At 46.7% G+C, this 17,576-nt stretch overlaps 1 protein-coding gene across 2 annotated transcripts in view; it reads right to left on the bottom strand.

Annotated features, from left to right (window-relative positions):
• The window catches only part of LOC110528827 (obscurin-like protein 1), a 28,198-nt gene extending 18,263 nt beyond the window's left edge, over window positions 1-9,935 (bottom strand). The window contains exons 1-2 of one of the 2 annotated variants that reach the window (XR_002474307.2): window positions 9,446-9,935; window positions 4,485-5,933 (exon numbers count right to left, since the gene is read on the bottom strand). Coding sequence is in view for 1 of the 2 variants with exons in the window: in XM_021610959.2 (XP_021466634.2) it covers window positions 4,485-5,814 (1,330 nt within the window). In the remaining variant the exon portion in view is untranslated. The remainder of the gene's footprint in view (window positions 1-4,484; window positions 5,934-9,445) is intronic. The other variant, XM_021610959.2, reaches the window with a different exon arrangement.
• Window positions 9,936-17,576: the final 7,641 nt, after the last annotated feature.

Below are 17,576 nucleotides of genomic sequence, written 5' to 3' on the forward strand. Positions count from 1 at the left end.
AGTGCTTTATGTACATTCTAGGTTGTTTTTACAGTGCTTTAGGCACATTTTAGGTTGTTTTTACAATGTTTTAGGTACATTTTAGGTTGTTTTTACAGTGCTTTAGGCACATTTTAGGTTGTTTTTACAGTGCTTTAGGCACATTTTAGGTTGTTTTTACAATGTTTTAGGTACATTCTAGGTTGTTTTTACAGTGCTTTACGCACATTTTAGGTTGTTTTTACAGTGCTTTATGTACATTTTAGGTTGTTTTTACAGTGCTTAACCCACATTTTAGGTTGTTTTTACAGTGCTTTATGTACATTTTAGGTTATTTCAGTCATTGGTTGAGTTTTGATCAAGGTATAACATTTCATGAGCTCGTGAGCACATTTCATGAGCACAATTCATGACTTATGGTATGATTGACTGCAGGATTTCAACAAACAGTAATTTCAGCTACATTTCAAGTAAACTTTTAGGGTTATTTCTACCAATCCATTGACATTGCTGTGGACTTTGGCCATGGTCAACATGGTTAACATGGTTAACAACACAGTAGAAAATCTGTATTCAGGACACATACAGGACACATACCTCAGCTCATGATTCAGTCTCTAAATATAGGGACACACGGAGGCAGTGGGGTGGGCAGGGGAGACATGCAGGAGGTAGGGAGAGAAGGGAAGCTAGGGGGAGAGGGGAAGAAGGGAAGCTAGGGGGAAGAGACTGGGGGGAGTTAGGGACACACAGAGGCAGTGGGGTGGGCAGGGGAGACATGCAGGAGGTAGGGAGAGAAGGGAAGCTAGGGGGAGAGGGGAAGAAGGGAAGCTAGGGGAAAGAGACTGGGGGAGGTAGGGACACACAGAGGCATTGTGGTGGGCATGGGGTGCAGGAGGTAGGGGGAGAAGGGAAGCTAGGGGGAGAGGGGAAGAAGGGAAGCTAGGGGAAAGAGACTGGGGGGAGGTAGGGACACACAGAGGCATTGTGGTGGGCAGGGGAGACATGCAGGAGGTAGGGGGAGAAGGGAAGCTAGGGGGAGAGGGGAAGAAGGGAAGCTAGGGGAAAGAGACTGGGGGGAGGTAGGGACACACAGAGGCATTGGGGTGGGCAGGGGAGACATGCAGGAGGTAGGGGGAGAAGGGAAGCTAGGGGGAGAGGGGAAGAAGGGAAGCTAGGGGAAAGAGACTGGGGGGAGGTAGGGACACACAGAGGCATTGGGGTGGGCAGGGGGTGCAGGAGGTAGGGGGAGAAGGGAAGCTAAGGGGGAAGAGACTAGGGGGGAGGTAGGGACACACAGAAGCATTGGGGTGGGCAGGGGGTGCAGGAGGTAGGGAGGTAGGGGGAGAAGGGAAACTAGGGGGAGGGGGGAAGAGACTAAGGGGGAGGTAGGGACACACAGAAGCATTGGGGTGGGCAGGGGGTGTAGGAGGTAGGGAGGTAGGGGGAGAAGGGAAGCTAGGGGGAGAGGGGAAGAAGGGAAGCTAGGGGAAAGAGACTGGGGGGAGGTAGGGACACACAGAGGCATTGTGGTGGGCAGGGGAGACATGCAGGAGGTAGGGGGAGAAGGGAAGCTAGGGGGAGAGGGGAAGAAGGGAAGCTAGGGGAAAGAGACTGGGGGGAGGTAGGGACACAGAGGCATTGGGGTGGGCAGGGGGTGCAGGAGGTAGGGGGAGAAGGGAAGCTAAGGGGGAAGAGACTAGGGGGGAGGTAGGGACACACAGAAGCATTGGGGTGGGCAGGGGGTGCAGGAGGTAGGGAGGTAGGGGGAGAAGGGAAACTAGGGGGAGGGGGGAAGAGACTAAGGGGGAGGTAAGGGTAGGAAGAGGGAGGTAGGGTTAGGAAGACCCATGTTTATCTCCACCTATCAAGACTCTATGGCAATAGCTCCCTGGTAGATTAGGGATGTGGATGCCTAGACGAGACAGATACCATTTAATTTACGTAGCCAGCTGACTCAGTGTGCTGTGCTATGGCTGGATCACCCAGGGATTATCCTATAATGATGACTAAACAATTACCAATTACGAGGGTGACTCAACTGGGATCTTTTAGCAATGCATGTCCACAATCTACGGAACTCTGTACAGAGCAATTAGTTGTAACAGCTGAAGATCTAAATCTCTCTCTATGGCATTTCTATGATGTAAGTAACATTGTGGCAAACCCTCATGCTAGTCAGGAACATACAGTACGTACTCATGCTAGTCAGGAACATACAGTACGTACTCATGCTGGTCAGGAACATACAGTACGTACTCATGCTAGTCAGGAACATACAGTACGTACTCATGCTAGTCAGGAACATACAGTATGTACTCATGCTGGTCAGGAACATACAGTATGTACTCATGCTGGTCAGGAACATACAGTACGTACTCATGCTGGTCAGGAACATACAGTATGTACTCATGCTAGTCAGGAACATACGGTACGTACTCATGCTAGTCAGGAACATACAGTACGTACTCATGCTAGTCAGGAACATACAGTACATACTCATGCTAGTCAGGAACATACAGTATGTACTCATGCTAGTCAGGAACATACAGTACGTACTGATGCTGGTCAGGAACGTACAGTACGTACTCATGCTAGTCAGGAACATACAGTACGTACTCATGCTAGTCAGGAACATACGGTACGTACTCATGCTGGTCAGGAACATACAGTACGTACTCATGCTAGTCAGGAACATACGGTACGTACTCATGCTAGTCAGGAACATACAGTACGTACTCATGCTAGTCAGGAACATACAGTGCGTACTCATGCTGGTCAGGAACATACAGTACGTACTCTGCTAGTCAGGAACATACGGTACGTACTCATGCTAGTCAGGAACATACGGTACGTACTCATGCTAGTCAGGAACATACAGTATGTACTCATGCTAGTCAGGAACATACAGTACGTACTCATGCTAGTCAGGAACATACAGTACGTACTCATGCTAGTCAGTCAGGAACATACGGTACATACTCATGCTAGTCAGGAACATACAGTACGTACTCATGCTAGTCAGGAACATACAGTACGTACTCATGCTGGTCAGGAACGTACAGTACGTACTCATGCTAGTCAGGAACATACAGTACGTACTCATGCTAGTCAGGAACATACGGTACGTACTCATGCTGGTCAGGAACATACAGTACGTACTCATGCTAGTCAGGAACATACGGTACGTACTCATGCTAGTCAGGAACATACAGTACGTACTCATGCTAGTCAGGAACATACAGTGCGTACTCATGCTGGTCAGGAACATACAGTACGTACTCTGCTAGTCAGGAACATACGGTACGTACTCATGCTAGTCAGGAACATACGGTACGTACTCATGCTAGTCAGGAACATACAGTACGTACTCATGCTAGTCAGGAACATACAGTACGTACTCATGCTAGTCAGGAACATACAGTACGTACTCATGCTAGTCAGGAACATACGGTACATACTCATGCTAGTCAGGAACATACAGTACGTACTCATGCTAGTCAGGAACATACAGTACGTACTCATGCTAGTCAGGAACATACAGTACGTACTCATGCTAGTCAGGAACATACAGTACGTACTCATGCTGGTCAGGAACATACAGTATGTACTCATGCTAGTCAGGAACATACAGTACGTACTCATGCTAGTCAGGAACATACGGTACGTACTCATGCTAGTCAGGAACATACGGTACGTACTCATGCTAGTCAGGAACATACAGTACGTACTCATGCTAGTCAGGAACATACAGTACGTACTCATGCTAGTCAGGAACATACGGTACGTACTCATGCTAGTCAGGAACATACGGTACGTACTCATGCTAGTCAGGAACAGTATGTTCCTGACTAGCATGAGGGTTTGCCACAATGTTATTCCTTCAAAATGATGATCAAATTAGACAGGTGCTTTCATTGTCTCAATCAAACCTGATTGTTGATCATCATGGCGAAGGAATTAATTAAGGAAAGAATGATGGTACAGATGTAGGATCTTAATTTCTTTAACCTTCATTTAACTAGGCAAGTCAGTTAAGAACAAATTCTTATTTACAATGACGGCCTTGTAACAGTGGGTTAACTGCCTTGTTCAGGGGCAGAACGACAGATTTTTACCTTGTCAGCTCAGGGAATCGCTCTAGCAACCTTTCAGTTACTGGCCCAAAGCTCTAACCACTAGGCTACCTGCCGCCCCAATTTGACCACCCTGTTGCAGGAGAACTTTCCAGCAATGCAGGAAATTAAAAACTTGTAGTGTATTTGAGGTTTAAAAAGGCTTCTGAAATTTGTAATTTCCACTTTGAAATTCAAGACTTGATTTTTCCTTGTGAAAAATGGGTCATCCCCTACAAAAATGTCCATTAATTATAATCCACATAATAATTAACATGTCCTGTTACTGCAGGATTATTTTCCTGCTGTAGCAAACTGGCTCAAATAAAGATCCTACATCTGTAAGAAAGAAAAGAAAAGAGAAGTCCTGAAACACTGCTAAAGCCCTACCTTTGACAGTCAGGTAAACAGAGCTGAGGGTGTGTCCCAGAGCGTTGGACGCAGCACACACGTACAGCCCTGTGTCCTGATGTTTACAGTACATCACTTTGAGCGTGTAGTAACCCTCTCTGTCCTCAAACAGAAGGTGACGCCTCCCAGCCTCTAGGGGCGCTCCGTCCTTCTTCCAGATGATCTCAGGCTTAGGTTTCCCTGTCACGAAGCAGCGGAACTTAGCATGTTTCCCCTCCGACACCGCAAATTTCTTCACATTGGCAGAGTTCAGATTGGGCTCGTCCGGCTGTCTCGACAAACCGTGTCTTCCCATCCTGTGCCTCATACCATGAGGTGATGTCTGCCCGTTGCTGTGCCCATTTGACGTGGACGCCCCGCTCTCCTGCCGTTCCGGGACGAGCTCCACAAGCAGCACTGCGCCCGCCAGCGCCCCTCCTTGATTGTTATGGGCTCTGCAGGTGTAGACACCCCCGTCGGGCATCCGCGTCCGGAAGATCTTCAGCTGGTACCAGCCTCCGTCCTGGCTGCTGACGTTGAAGTGGGCGCTCTCGAAGATGTCGCTCAGCGTCTTCCCGTCCTTCTCCCACACCACCTGGGGCAGAGGGTTGCCCGACAGCTTACAGGAGAAGGCTGCGTCCTCGCCCCGGTCCACCCTCAGGGAGAGGGGCTTGATGAGGAAGTGAGGTCTGTCGTCTGACAGCAGGGGCTCCCCTTCATAGCACTGCTTATTTTTCTCCCGCTCACTCTCCTCTCCATTTTCCTTCTCTACCTCTCCGCTCTGTTGGTCTACCGCTCCGCTCTGTTGGTCTACCTCTCCATTCCTCTGCTCTACCTCTCCATTCTGTTGCCCTCCATACTCCCTGTTCTCTTGCTGTCTATATTCCCCATTCTGGTTCTGTTGCCCTCCATACTCCCTGTTCTGTTTCCTTCTAAACTCCCCATTCCGTTGCCCCCCTAACTCTCCATTCTCCAGCCTGGTTTGCTGCACCCCATTGACCTGTTTCTGTACCCCTTCCCGCTCCTGACTGTTCCCCTCCACCTTCAGTGTGGCAGGGGCACACGTCTCACCCACGGTGTTACTGGCCTTGCAGATATACTGGCCTGCGTCCTCCAGCCTGACCCCAGTGATGTGTAGGAAGTAGGCCTGGCCCTCCTCCGACAGCCTGTAGCGTCCCTCTGACAGGATCTGTACATTCTTCTTCTCCCAGACCACCTCGGGACGAGGGTCGCCGCCAATCTTGCATTGCAGGACGGCGCCCGTGCCACACTGTGCCGCCACGGGGCGCGAGTAGCCCAGTACACGGGGGGCACCACCGAATATGTCCATGTTGGCTTCCTGCGTCTGTCTCAGTCCCTTCTTCTCACTCTGATGGGCAAAACAAATGGAGTCCGTAGTAGAAGTCTCTTGTAGATTGTGTCACACGGTCGTCTCTACCGCATATCAAACTGCAGAGAGAAGATATGAGTCGTAGTACATTAATAATACAGTTACCACATAACCCTCACACAGTATCTAGTGATGTCTTTTATACATAATTTAGCAATAAGGCCCGAGGGGGTGTGGTATATGGCTAATATAACACGGCTAAGGGCTGTTCTTCCGCACAACGCAACACGGAGTGCCTGGACACAGCCCTTAGCTGTGGTATACTGGCCATATTTCACAAACCCCTGAGGTGCCTTATTGCTATTATAAACTGGTTACCAACGTAATTAGAGCAATAAAAATACATGTTTTGTCATACCCGTGGACCTTATAGTCTGATATACCACGGCTGTCAACCAATCAGCATTCAGGGCTTGAACCACCCAGTATATAATGCCTTATATACAGCCCATCAGCTTTGTCTTGGAATAAGTACTACAGCCTTTCACTCTGAATGTTCTGCAAATAGTGGACACTGCTTTGTGATAACAGAAGGACATTGAATACAGCCCCAAGCTGAAGGACAGTGTCACATTCACTGTCTTCAAACTCCATGTCATAGATGAGCCAAGGCACAGTGTGCATGTAATTCCACATATTTTAATAAAGTGAAACTCTCACGAAAAAACTGGTAAACAGAAACCGAAAGTGATGCAACCGTGGCTCACACAAACACACACAGAAAATAAATAATTACCCACAACCTTAGGTGGGAAAAAGGCTGCTTAAGTATGATTCACAATCAGAGACAACGATTGACAGCAGCCTCTGATTGGTGACCAGACTTGGCCAAAAACAAAGAAATAGAAAACATAGAATCCCCACCCAAATCACACCCTGACCTAACCAAATAGAGAAATAAAACTTCTCTCTAAGGTCAGGGCGTGACAGTACAGCCCCCAAAGGTGCGGACTCCGGCCGCAAAACCTGACTCTATAGGGGAGGGTCCGGGAGGCATCTATCCTAGGTGGCCGCTCCGGTTCGGGACGTAGTCCCCGCTCCGCACGCTGATCCCTCCACTTCCGTGGAACTGGACAGTGGATCGTTGCCGGAGACTCCGGACCGTGGATCGTTGCCGGAGGAACCGGACCATGGTTCATCGCCGGAGGCTCTGGATTGGGAACCCCCGCTGGAGGCTCTGAACTGCAAGCCACCGCTGGAGGCTCCGGACTGCAGACCGTCGCTGCAGGCTCCGGACTGGGGACCATCGCTACAGGCTCCGGACTGGGGACCGTCACTGGAGGCTCTGGACTGGGGACCGTCGCTGGAGGCTCCGGACTGGGGACAGTCGCTGGGGGCTCCGGACTGGGGACCGTCGCTGGAGGCTCCGGACTAGGGACCGTCGCTGGAGGCTCCGTGCCCTCGATTTTCACTGCAGGCCATGGATCATCACTGGAGGCTTCATGCCATGGATTATCACTGGAGGCTTCGTGCTATGGATCATCACTACAGGCTCCGGGCCATGGATCATCATTGGAGGCTTCGTGCCATGGATCATCACTACAGGCTCCGGGCCATGGATCATCATTGGAGGGTTCGTGCCATGGATCATCACTACAGGCTCCGGGCCATGGATCATCACTGGAGGCTTCATGCCATGGATCATCACTACAGGCCCCGGGCCATGGATCATCACTGGAGGCTTCATGCCATGGATCATCACTACAGGCTCCGGGCCATGGATCATCACTGGAGGCTTCGTGCCATGGATCATCACTAGAGGCTTCGTACGTGGATCCGGAAAAGGTCTCACTGGACTGAGGAGACGTACTGGAAGACTGGTGCGTGGAGCTGCCACAGGGCTTACCAGACTGGGGAGACATACTGGAGGCCTGGTACGTGGAACTGGAACAGGTCTCACCGGACTGGGGAGATGCACTGGAAGCCTGGTGCGTGGAGCAGACACTGGATACACTGGGCCGTGGAGGCGCACTGGAAGTCTCGAGCGTAGAGCTGGCACAACCCGTCCTGGCTGGATGCCCACTTCCACCCAGCAAATGCGGGGAGCTGGCACAGAGCGCACCGGCCTGTGAATGCTCACTGGAGACACAGTGCGCATCACCGCATACACGGTGCCTGACCGGTGCCTGACCGGTTACATGCTCCCCGAGGTAAGCACGGGAGTTGGCTCAGGTCTAAACCCTGACTCTGCCAATCTCCCCATGTGCTCCCCCCCAAAAAATTATTTGGGGGAGCTGCATCTCAGACTTCCATGACCGGGTCTTGTCCCCTGCCATAATCTCCTCCCTGGTCCAGCTCGTCCTCCAAGTTGACACGCTGCTTGGTCTTTTTGTGGTGGGTAATTCTCACATTCACTGTCTTCAAACTCCATGTCATAAATAAGCCAAGGCACAGCGTGCATGTAATTCTACATATTTTATAAAGTGAAACTTTCATAAAAAAAACAGATAAACAGAAACCGAACGTGACGCAACCGTGGCTCACACAAACACACACAGAAAATAAATAATTACCCACAACCTTAGGTGGGAAAAAGGCTGCCTAAGTATGATTCCCAATCAGAGACAACGATAGACAGCTGCCTCTGATTAGGAACCACACTTGGCCAAAAACAAAGAAATAGAAAACAGAATGCCCACCCAAATCACACCCTGACCTAACCAAATAGAGAAATAAAACGGCTCTCTAAGGTCAGGGCATGACAGACAGTGCTTTCTCCTCAGTCTAGTGGTGTTGACCCAGTAAAACAACCCATGATAATGTATCTGAGAGTAAAGTGGAGGTTTGAATTGACAGTAAAGTAGAGTCTCAGTCAGAACCAAACAGACCACAGCCCTCCCAGCTGGTGCTGTAGCTCAGCCAGAGGAGTATTTCAAGTAGTCTGTCCAAATAAAGACCCTGCCTGGAGGACTTGATAACAGAAAATCCACACAGTAACATACAGTATGTACGCCTTTACTCTCCAACATAAGAGTTACTTTACACTAAAGGGAAAATATGATACCTCCTGGGATTTTTGGATTACTGTTGATGTGCTACCTTACCTGAGAGACAGTCACAATCTGAATGCCCACAGGGATTGGGATCAGGAAAAGGGAACTCTAGAAATGCCTAATACTTGCTGTCATTGTTGCTATACTAGTAACCACCTATCAGGTTCAACTATAGCTTTCCAAATGCATTGTGGTGCAGTTGATGATCCTATAGTTTGTATATAGCAGCTCTGGCATGCAGGGGCTATTTCCCAATCCAGAGATAACTCTCTCTCTCTCTTACACGTGAACACATGGCATTTGATACTCCAGCCAATGTGTCTAGGTGCTGCAGTATATTCCCTCCAAAAGGCTGTCATACAGTACATTCTACTGGATCATGTCATTGACCCAGTTATCTATTTGGTTACCATGGGGGCAAAGATCCTGTTGATAAAGAAGCTCTTTTATCGACTTCCAGTGTTCTCCAAGAGTTGCTGCATTTCCTCTTCCCTCTCATAGGTGAGGTGAAATGATACACAATCCGCGTCGCTTAAATAATGATACAATCGTACAAACTATGATAATCAGAAACTTACCAGTGATTCTAGAGTGACACTTCCTCTGTTCCACATTGACAATATAGCCCAGAAATTAAAGCCACTCTTCAGAATCTCCTCCCAGGGTTCAAGAAGACTTGGACCCCTTTGATTGGAATGACACTTGACCCTGGTGTTAGTCTGGTTCAGAGTGGCCGCCGTCTGGATGGCCGCCGTCTGCTCTGTCCGGTAGGGATATATTTCCCGTTCTCAGTGGTCTGCTGCAGTCCTGCTCTATCACTAAGACAATAATGTCTCTCAAGATGTCCTGACTGAATAAAAGCTAAATGAGTGTCTTGATCAAGTGCAATCCTCAAACAGCATCAAACAGATCCACAGCTCTCAAGGCTCGTTCTGTTGCTGTATCTGTCCATCCAGTGAGGTGGCTGTGGCTTCTGGAACTGGTGGGGGTCTGGAGCTCCGGTACAGGGACCACACAATCCACTCTGACTGCCTGCTGGTTTGCGTCACCCGGGCCTAAGGCGTGTCAATGTCAGGGAGAGAGGGAGAGAGAGAGAAAGGGGGAGGGAGATGAACAACCGTTAAATGCTTGTGCAGCTGCTGCCCTGCCGCTGCTAGCCGCCCCTAAAAATACCACAGGTTTTGATGACAGCCAGTCAGATAAGTCTTGGCCCTCCATTCACAGACCCTACAGGAGCTAAAGATAGACAGAAGCACTGAGCAGCACTGCTCTGTGACTGATCAATCAGCTTCCTAGAGATCCTCTGTTTAATCTCCACAGAGGACACCCCACCTGCCAAGACAGTGACTCCCGGCATCAAGCACACTAGCTCATCATCCGTAAACACAGACGATGTATGATGTGTCATAGACATAGATGTTTAAATGTACATTCTGGAAGGGCAGTTGATAATTGCTGAGCTCAAACTCTGCTTATAAACAATTGGTGAAGCATTTAACCTTTCACTGCAGTGAAAATCAGAGTCACACAGAGTGATTCTTGGTAGTCTTAAACAAATCTGCTTTGAAACAAAAGTATACACCTCACACACATGGTTATGGGCTTAAAACAAGAAGACACCTGTACCATGTCAGATATAGAGATGAAATGTATTACATCTTGAGTTTGCATCCCAATATTACACTTTATATACATCACAGAAGACTGAAATATAACAAAACTGTTATACATAGAAACACGAGTTTATTAATTCTGAAATTATGAAAGATATGAAAAACATTCCAGCCAGGAGGCCACTAGGTCATTTGACTGCAGGAAAAGCTATGTAGGCCTACATAAATAACTAGACATATAGTCATTGCTATCACTGCATATGCTATGGTAATGGCCTCCCCTATCAGTGTCTGTCAGCCCCAGCCCCCAGCCCCCCATTACCAGCCCCCCTTCCCCAGCCCCATGCTCTCTCCCCCTGGTAAGTGACTGGGCCCATTACAACAGTTTGACTACAGCTTGTATGTTGAGTGACTGGGCCCATTACAACAGTTTGACTACAGCTTGTATGTTGAGAGACTGGGCCCATTACAACAGTTTGACTACAGCTTGTATGGTGAGAGACTGGGCCCATTTCAACAGTTTGACTACAGCTTGTATGGTGAGAGACTGGGCCCATTACAACAGTTTGACTACAGCTTGTATGTTAAGTGACTGGGCCCATTACAACAGTTTGACTACAGCTTGTATGTTGAGTGACTGGGCCCATTACAACAGTTTGACTACAGCTTCTATGGTGATGGACTGGGCCCATTACAACAGTTTGACTACAGCTTGTATGTTGAGTGACTGGGCCCATTACAACAGTTTGACTACAGCTTGTATGTTAAGTGACTGGGCCCATTACAACAGTATGACTACAGCTTGTATGTTGAATGACTGGGCCCATTACAACAGTATGACTACAGCTTGTATGTTAAGTGACTGGGCCCATTACAACAGTTTGACTAAAGCTTGTATGTTGAGTGACTGGGCCCATTACAACAGTTTGACTACAGCTTCTATGGTGATTGACTGGGCCCATTACAACAGTTTGACTACAGCTTGTATGTTAAGTGACTGGGCCCATTACAACAGTTTGACTACAGCTTGTATGGTGAGTGACTGGGCCCATTACAACAGTTTGACTACAGCTTGTATGGTGAGTGACTGGGCCCATTACAACAGTATGACTACAGCTTGTATGGTGAGTGACTGGGCCCATTACAACAGTTTGATTACAGCTTCTATGGTGATTGACTGGGCCCATTACAACAGTTTGACTACAGCTTGTATGTTAAGTGACTGGGCCCATTACAACAGTTTGACTACAGCTTGTATGTTAAGTGACTGGGCCCATTACAACAGTTTGACTACAGCTTGTATGGTGAGTGACTGGGCCCATTACAACAGTATGACTACAGCTTGTATGGTGAGTGACTGGGCCCATTACAACAGTTTGACTACAGCTTGTATGGTGAGTGACTGGGCCCATTACAACAGTTTGACTACAGCTTGTATGGTGAGTGACTGGGCCCATTACAACAGTTTGACTACAGCTTGTATGGTGAGTGACTGGGCCCATTACAACAGTTTGACTACAGCTTGTATGTTGAGTGACTGGGCCCATTACAACAGTTTGACTACAGCTTGTATGTTAAGTGACTGGGCCCATTACAACAGTTTGACTACAGCTTGTATGGTGAGTGACTGGGCCCATTACAACAGTTTGACTACAGCTTGTATGGTGAGTGACTGGGCCCATTACAACAGTTTGACTACAGCTTCTATGGTGATGGACTGGGCCCATTACAACAGTTTGACTACAGCTTGTATGTTGAGTGACTGGGCCCATTACAACAGTTTGACTACAGCTTGTATGTTAAGTGACTGGGCCCATTACAACAGTTTGACTACAGCTTGTATGGTGAGTGACTGGGCCCATTACAACAGTTTGACTACAGCTTCTATGGTGATTGACTGGGCCCATTACAACAGTTTGACTACAGCTTGTATGTTAAGTGACTGGGCCCATTAGAACAGTTTGACTACAGCTTGTATGTTAAGTGACTGGGCCCATTACAACAGTTTGACTACAGCTTGTATGTTGAGTGACTGGGCCCATTACAACAGTTTGACTACAGCTTGTATGTTGAGTGACTGGGCCCATTACAACAGTTTGACTACAGCTTGTATGTTAAGTGACTGGGCCCATTAGAACAGTTTGACTACAGCTTGTATGTTAAGTGACTGGGCCCATTACAACAGTTTGACTACAGCTTGTATGTTAAGTGACTGGGCCCATTACAACAGTTTGACTACAGCTTGTATGTTGAGTGACTGGGCCCATTACAACAGTTTGACTACAGCTTGTATGGTGAGTGACTGGGCCCATTACAACAGTTTGACTACAGCTTGTATGTTAAGTGACTGGGCCCATTACAACAGTTTGACTACAGCTTGTATGTTAAGTGACTGGGCCCATTACAACAGTTTGACTACAGCTTCTATGGTGATTGACTGGGCCCATAACAACAGTTTGACTACAGCTTGTATGGTGAGAGACTGGGCCCATTACAACAGTTTGACTACAGCTTCTATGGTGATTGACTGGGCCCATTACAACAGTTTGACTACAGCTTGTATGGTGAGTGACTGGGCCCATTACAACAGTTTGACTACAGCTTGTATGTTAAGTGACTGGGCCCATTACAACAGTTTGACTACAGCTTCTATGGTGAGTGACTGGGCCCATTACAACAGTTTGACTACAGCTTGTATGGTGAGTGACTGGGCCCATTACAACAGTTTGACTACAGCTTGTATGGTGAGAGACTGGGCCCATAACAACAGTATGACTACAGCTTGTATGTTAAGTGACTGGGCCCATTACAACAGTTTGACTACAGCTTGTATGTTAAGTGACTGGGCCCATTACAACAGTTTGACTACAGCTTGTATGGTGAGTGACTGGGCCCATTACAACAGTTTGACTACAGCTTGTATGTTAAGTGACTGGGCCCATTACAACAGTTTGACTACAGCTTCTATGGTGATTGACTGGGCCCATTACAACAGTTTGACTACAGCTTGTATGGTGAGAGACTGGGCCCATAACAACAGTTTGACTACAGCTTGTATGGTGAGAGACTGGGCCCATTACAACAGTTTGACTACAGCTTCTATGGTGATTGACTGGGCCCATTACAACAGTTTGACTACAGCTTGTATGTTAAGTGACTGGGCCCATTACAACAGTTTGACTACAGCTTGTATGTTAAGTGACTGGGCCCATTACAACAGTTTGACTACAGCTTGTATGGTGAGAGACTGTGCCCATTACAACAGTTTGACAACAGCTTGTATGGTGAGTGACTGGGCCCATTACAACAGTCCCCAGTACACCTGGTCGTGCTGCTGCTCCAGTTTCAACTGTTCTGCCTGCGGCTATGGAACCCTGACCTGTTCACCGGACGTGCTACCTTGTCCTGCTGTTTCGACTCTCTCTCTACCGCACCTGCTAACTCTGAATGAAAAGCCAACTGACATTTACTCCAGAGGTACCTGTTGCACCCTCTACAACCACTGTGATTATTATTATTTGACCCTGCTGGTCATCTATGTACGTTTGAACATCTTGGCCATGTACTGTTATAATCTCCAACCGGCACAGCCAGAAGAGGACTGGCCACCCCTCAGAGCCTGATTCCTCTATAGGTTTCTTCCTAGGTTCCTGCCTTCCTAGGGAGTTTTTCCTAGCCACCGTGCTTCTACATCTGCATTGCTTGCTGTTTGGGGTTTTAGGCTGGGTTTCTGTATAGCACTCTGTGACATCGGCTGATGTAAAAGGGGCTTCATGAATACATTTAATTGATTGATTGATTGATTGACATGAAGGAGGTCTGTAGATATTTCAAAATGGCCTCCCGTGATGTGATTACCAATCACCTCAGGTTTTGTATCCCCATTGTGATTGGTCCCTGAACTCACCGGAGGCAATTTTGAAATATATAAAAATCTCTCCTTCATTTTCTTCTGTAAAAACCAAAGAGAGTAAACCTTGATGAAGGTTAGGGCAGAAACCCGTAGGTTTTATGGTTGACAACAAATAAACTATTTAATCAACTTCCAGTGTTCTCCGAGAGTTGCTGAATTTTCTCTTCACTCTCATAGGTGAGATGAAATTACACACCGTATCAACTTTGCACAAAATGTGCGGCGCTTAAATAATGATACAATCGTACCGGACACGAAACAACTATATGATACTATTAAACTTTCTTTGCTAGCAAATGGCAAAAAATATGATTTTATAATTCAATGTTTTATCATGACTATTTTTCTAGTCAGAGTTGGACAGATGTGTGCTAAACACTCTACCCCACCACTGGCAGCCTCATTCTAACTACACTTGTCAGAAAGAGATACTATGGCTATACTTCTGGCAGAAGCACAGAGACTGGTCTCCTCACTTCCCTGTAGTGAGAGAGTTATAACCCCCCCCACAGTTTTATCATTGGAATGTGATACAAAACGAGGCAACGATGTGCTTTAGGACCATGTGGATGCCTCCGAGCAGTCTGGTAGGCTGTTTGGAATGTTTATCCTACTGGATAAAAAATATATATATATATATATATATATATATATTATACGTTATACTAATGACGTTCATATGCAGTCACAGTTTAAGTGGCACCTTGAAAATGTCACTTCCTGTGCTTTGACTGCCCAAGTTGTGGAGGAAGATGGATGGAGTCTGGCTCTGAAGTGAAGGCCCTAGAAACACAACGCCTAGATACACACCTCCAGGCTACATAGCTGAGAAGCGTGGTGAAATCTTTCTGAAAGATGAGTGGACCTGCCTGTCTACGTGTGTGGACAAGATTGAGGTCGAAATGAGGTACCTGGAGATTCAGAGTTTCAGACGTGCAAGCTATCTAACCTAACACAGGAATAGACTAGTCATTTAAAAACTCATTGTACATGGTTCACCTCTCAGAAACGTCAGGCATGTTCTGGCAGCACTCTAAGATTACATGATGACCTTGACATTTTGTGTGAGTTTCCTTGGCTTACTGAACTAAATGACAGGCGAGGAAAATTGGCTGCGTTTCGCAATTCCTGACTTGTTAACAACCGTGACTGTGTTGACCCTCCTGAGAGGAGAGTGAGAGTCATTATGGCTGTCAGTTATGTGTCTTGTTTCCTGCAATTCCCTTTGGGATAAGACAACTATTCCATTCTATTCTATTTCCTTCTATTGTATTCTATTCCATTATATTCTATCCTATTCTATTGTCTTCAATCCTATTATATCCTATTAAATTCTATCCAATTTAATTATATTCCATTCCATTCCAATCCATTCTATTATATTCCATTCTATTCCATTCTATTCTTTTCCATTATATTCTACACCATTCTATTCTATTCTATTCTATTCTATTCTATTCTATTCTAGCAGCTCAAGCCAAGCCAAGGGTAGGATTGCCCTCTACTGACAAAGAAATGCCATCACTGATCTATTAGTCAGCAGATCTGACCACACCACACATAGAGTACTGTCGCTAGCAGTGCAAGGCTGAACTACGCAACCTGCATACAAACTACATAATGTACAATTGATAACATGGGCATATGATGTCTGTTGACATAACATGAACCATATTTAAATTTGCTTGAACCACATCAATAAATGCCACTCTTTAGGGATTGGGAAATCTCTCTTGAAAAGCAATTCAACTGGCCATACAGGGCCTTCGGAAAGTATTCAGACCCCTTGACTTTTTCCACATTTTGTTAGGTTTTCCCCCTCATCAATCTACACACAATACCCCATAATGACAAAGTAAGACAGGTTTTAAGAAAGGTTTTCTAATTTATAAAAAATAAAAACCAGAAATACTACATCTACATAAGTATTCAGGCCCTTTACTCGATTACAGCCTCAAGTCTTTGTTGAAGCACCTTTGGCAGTGATTACAGTCTCGAGTCTTATTGGGTATGGCACTACAAGCTTGGCACACCTGTATTTTGGGAGTTTCTCCCATTCTTCTCTGCAGATCCTCTCAAGCTCTATCAGGTTGGATGGGGAGTGTTGCTGCACAGCTATTTTCAGGTCTCTCCAGAGATGTTTGATCGGGATCAGGCTCTTGCTGGGCCACTCAAGGACATTCTGAGACTTGTCCTGAAGCCACTCCCGCGTTGTCTTGGCTGTGTGCTTAGGGTTGTTGCCCTGATGGAAGGTGAACCTTCGCCCCCAGTCTGAGGTCCTGAGCGCTCTGGAGCAGGTTTTCATCAAGGATCGCTCTGTACTTTGCTCCGTTCATCTTTCCCTTGATCCTGACTAGTCTCCCAGTCCATGCCTCTGAAAAACATCCCCACAGCATTATGCTGCCACCACCATGCTTCACCGTAGGGAATGTGCCAGGTTTCCTCCAGACATGACGCTTGGCTTTTAGGCCAAAGAATTTAATCTTGGTTTCATCAGACCAGAGAATCTTGTTTCTCATGGTCTGAGAGTCCTTTAGATTATTTTTGGCAAACTCCAAGTGGGCTGTCATAAGTGGTCTGCCACTCTATCATAAAGGTGGAGTGCTGCAGAGATGGTTGTCCTTCTGGAAGGTTCTCCAATATCCACAGAGAAACTCTAGATCTCTGTCAGAGTGACCATAGGGTTCTTTGTCACCTCCCTGACCAAGGCCCTTCTCCCCCGATTGTACAGTTCTGCTCTAGGCAGAGTCTTAGTGGTTCCAAGCTTCTTCCATTTAAGAATGATGGAGGCCATTGTGTTCCACTGTGTTCTTAAATACTGCAGAAATGTTTTGGTACCCTTCCCCAGATCTGACACAATCCTGTCTCGGAACTCTACGGACAATTCTTTCGACCTCATAGCTCGTTTTCTTTCTCTGACGTGCACTGACAACTGTGGGCCCTTATATAGACAGGTGTGTGCCTTTCCAAATCATGTCCAATCAATTGAATTTACCACAGGTGGACTCCAATCAAGTTGTAGAAACATCTCAATGATGATCAATGGAAACCGGATGCACCCGAGTCTCATACCAAAGGGTCTGAAAACTTATGTTTTGAATTTTTATAAATTTGCTAAAATTTCTAAAAACCTGTGTTCACTTTGTTATTATGTTTTTTTATTTTATTTTTATTTAACCTTAT

The sequence above is a fragment of the Oncorhynchus mykiss genome, chromosome 7 (genome assembly GCF_013265735.2).
Source record: "Oncorhynchus mykiss isolate Arlee chromosome 7, USDA_OmykA_1.1, whole genome shotgun sequence".
In the NCBI taxonomy this organism is placed as follows: domain Eukaryota; kingdom Metazoa; phylum Chordata; class Actinopteri; order Salmoniformes; family Salmonidae; genus Oncorhynchus; species Oncorhynchus mykiss.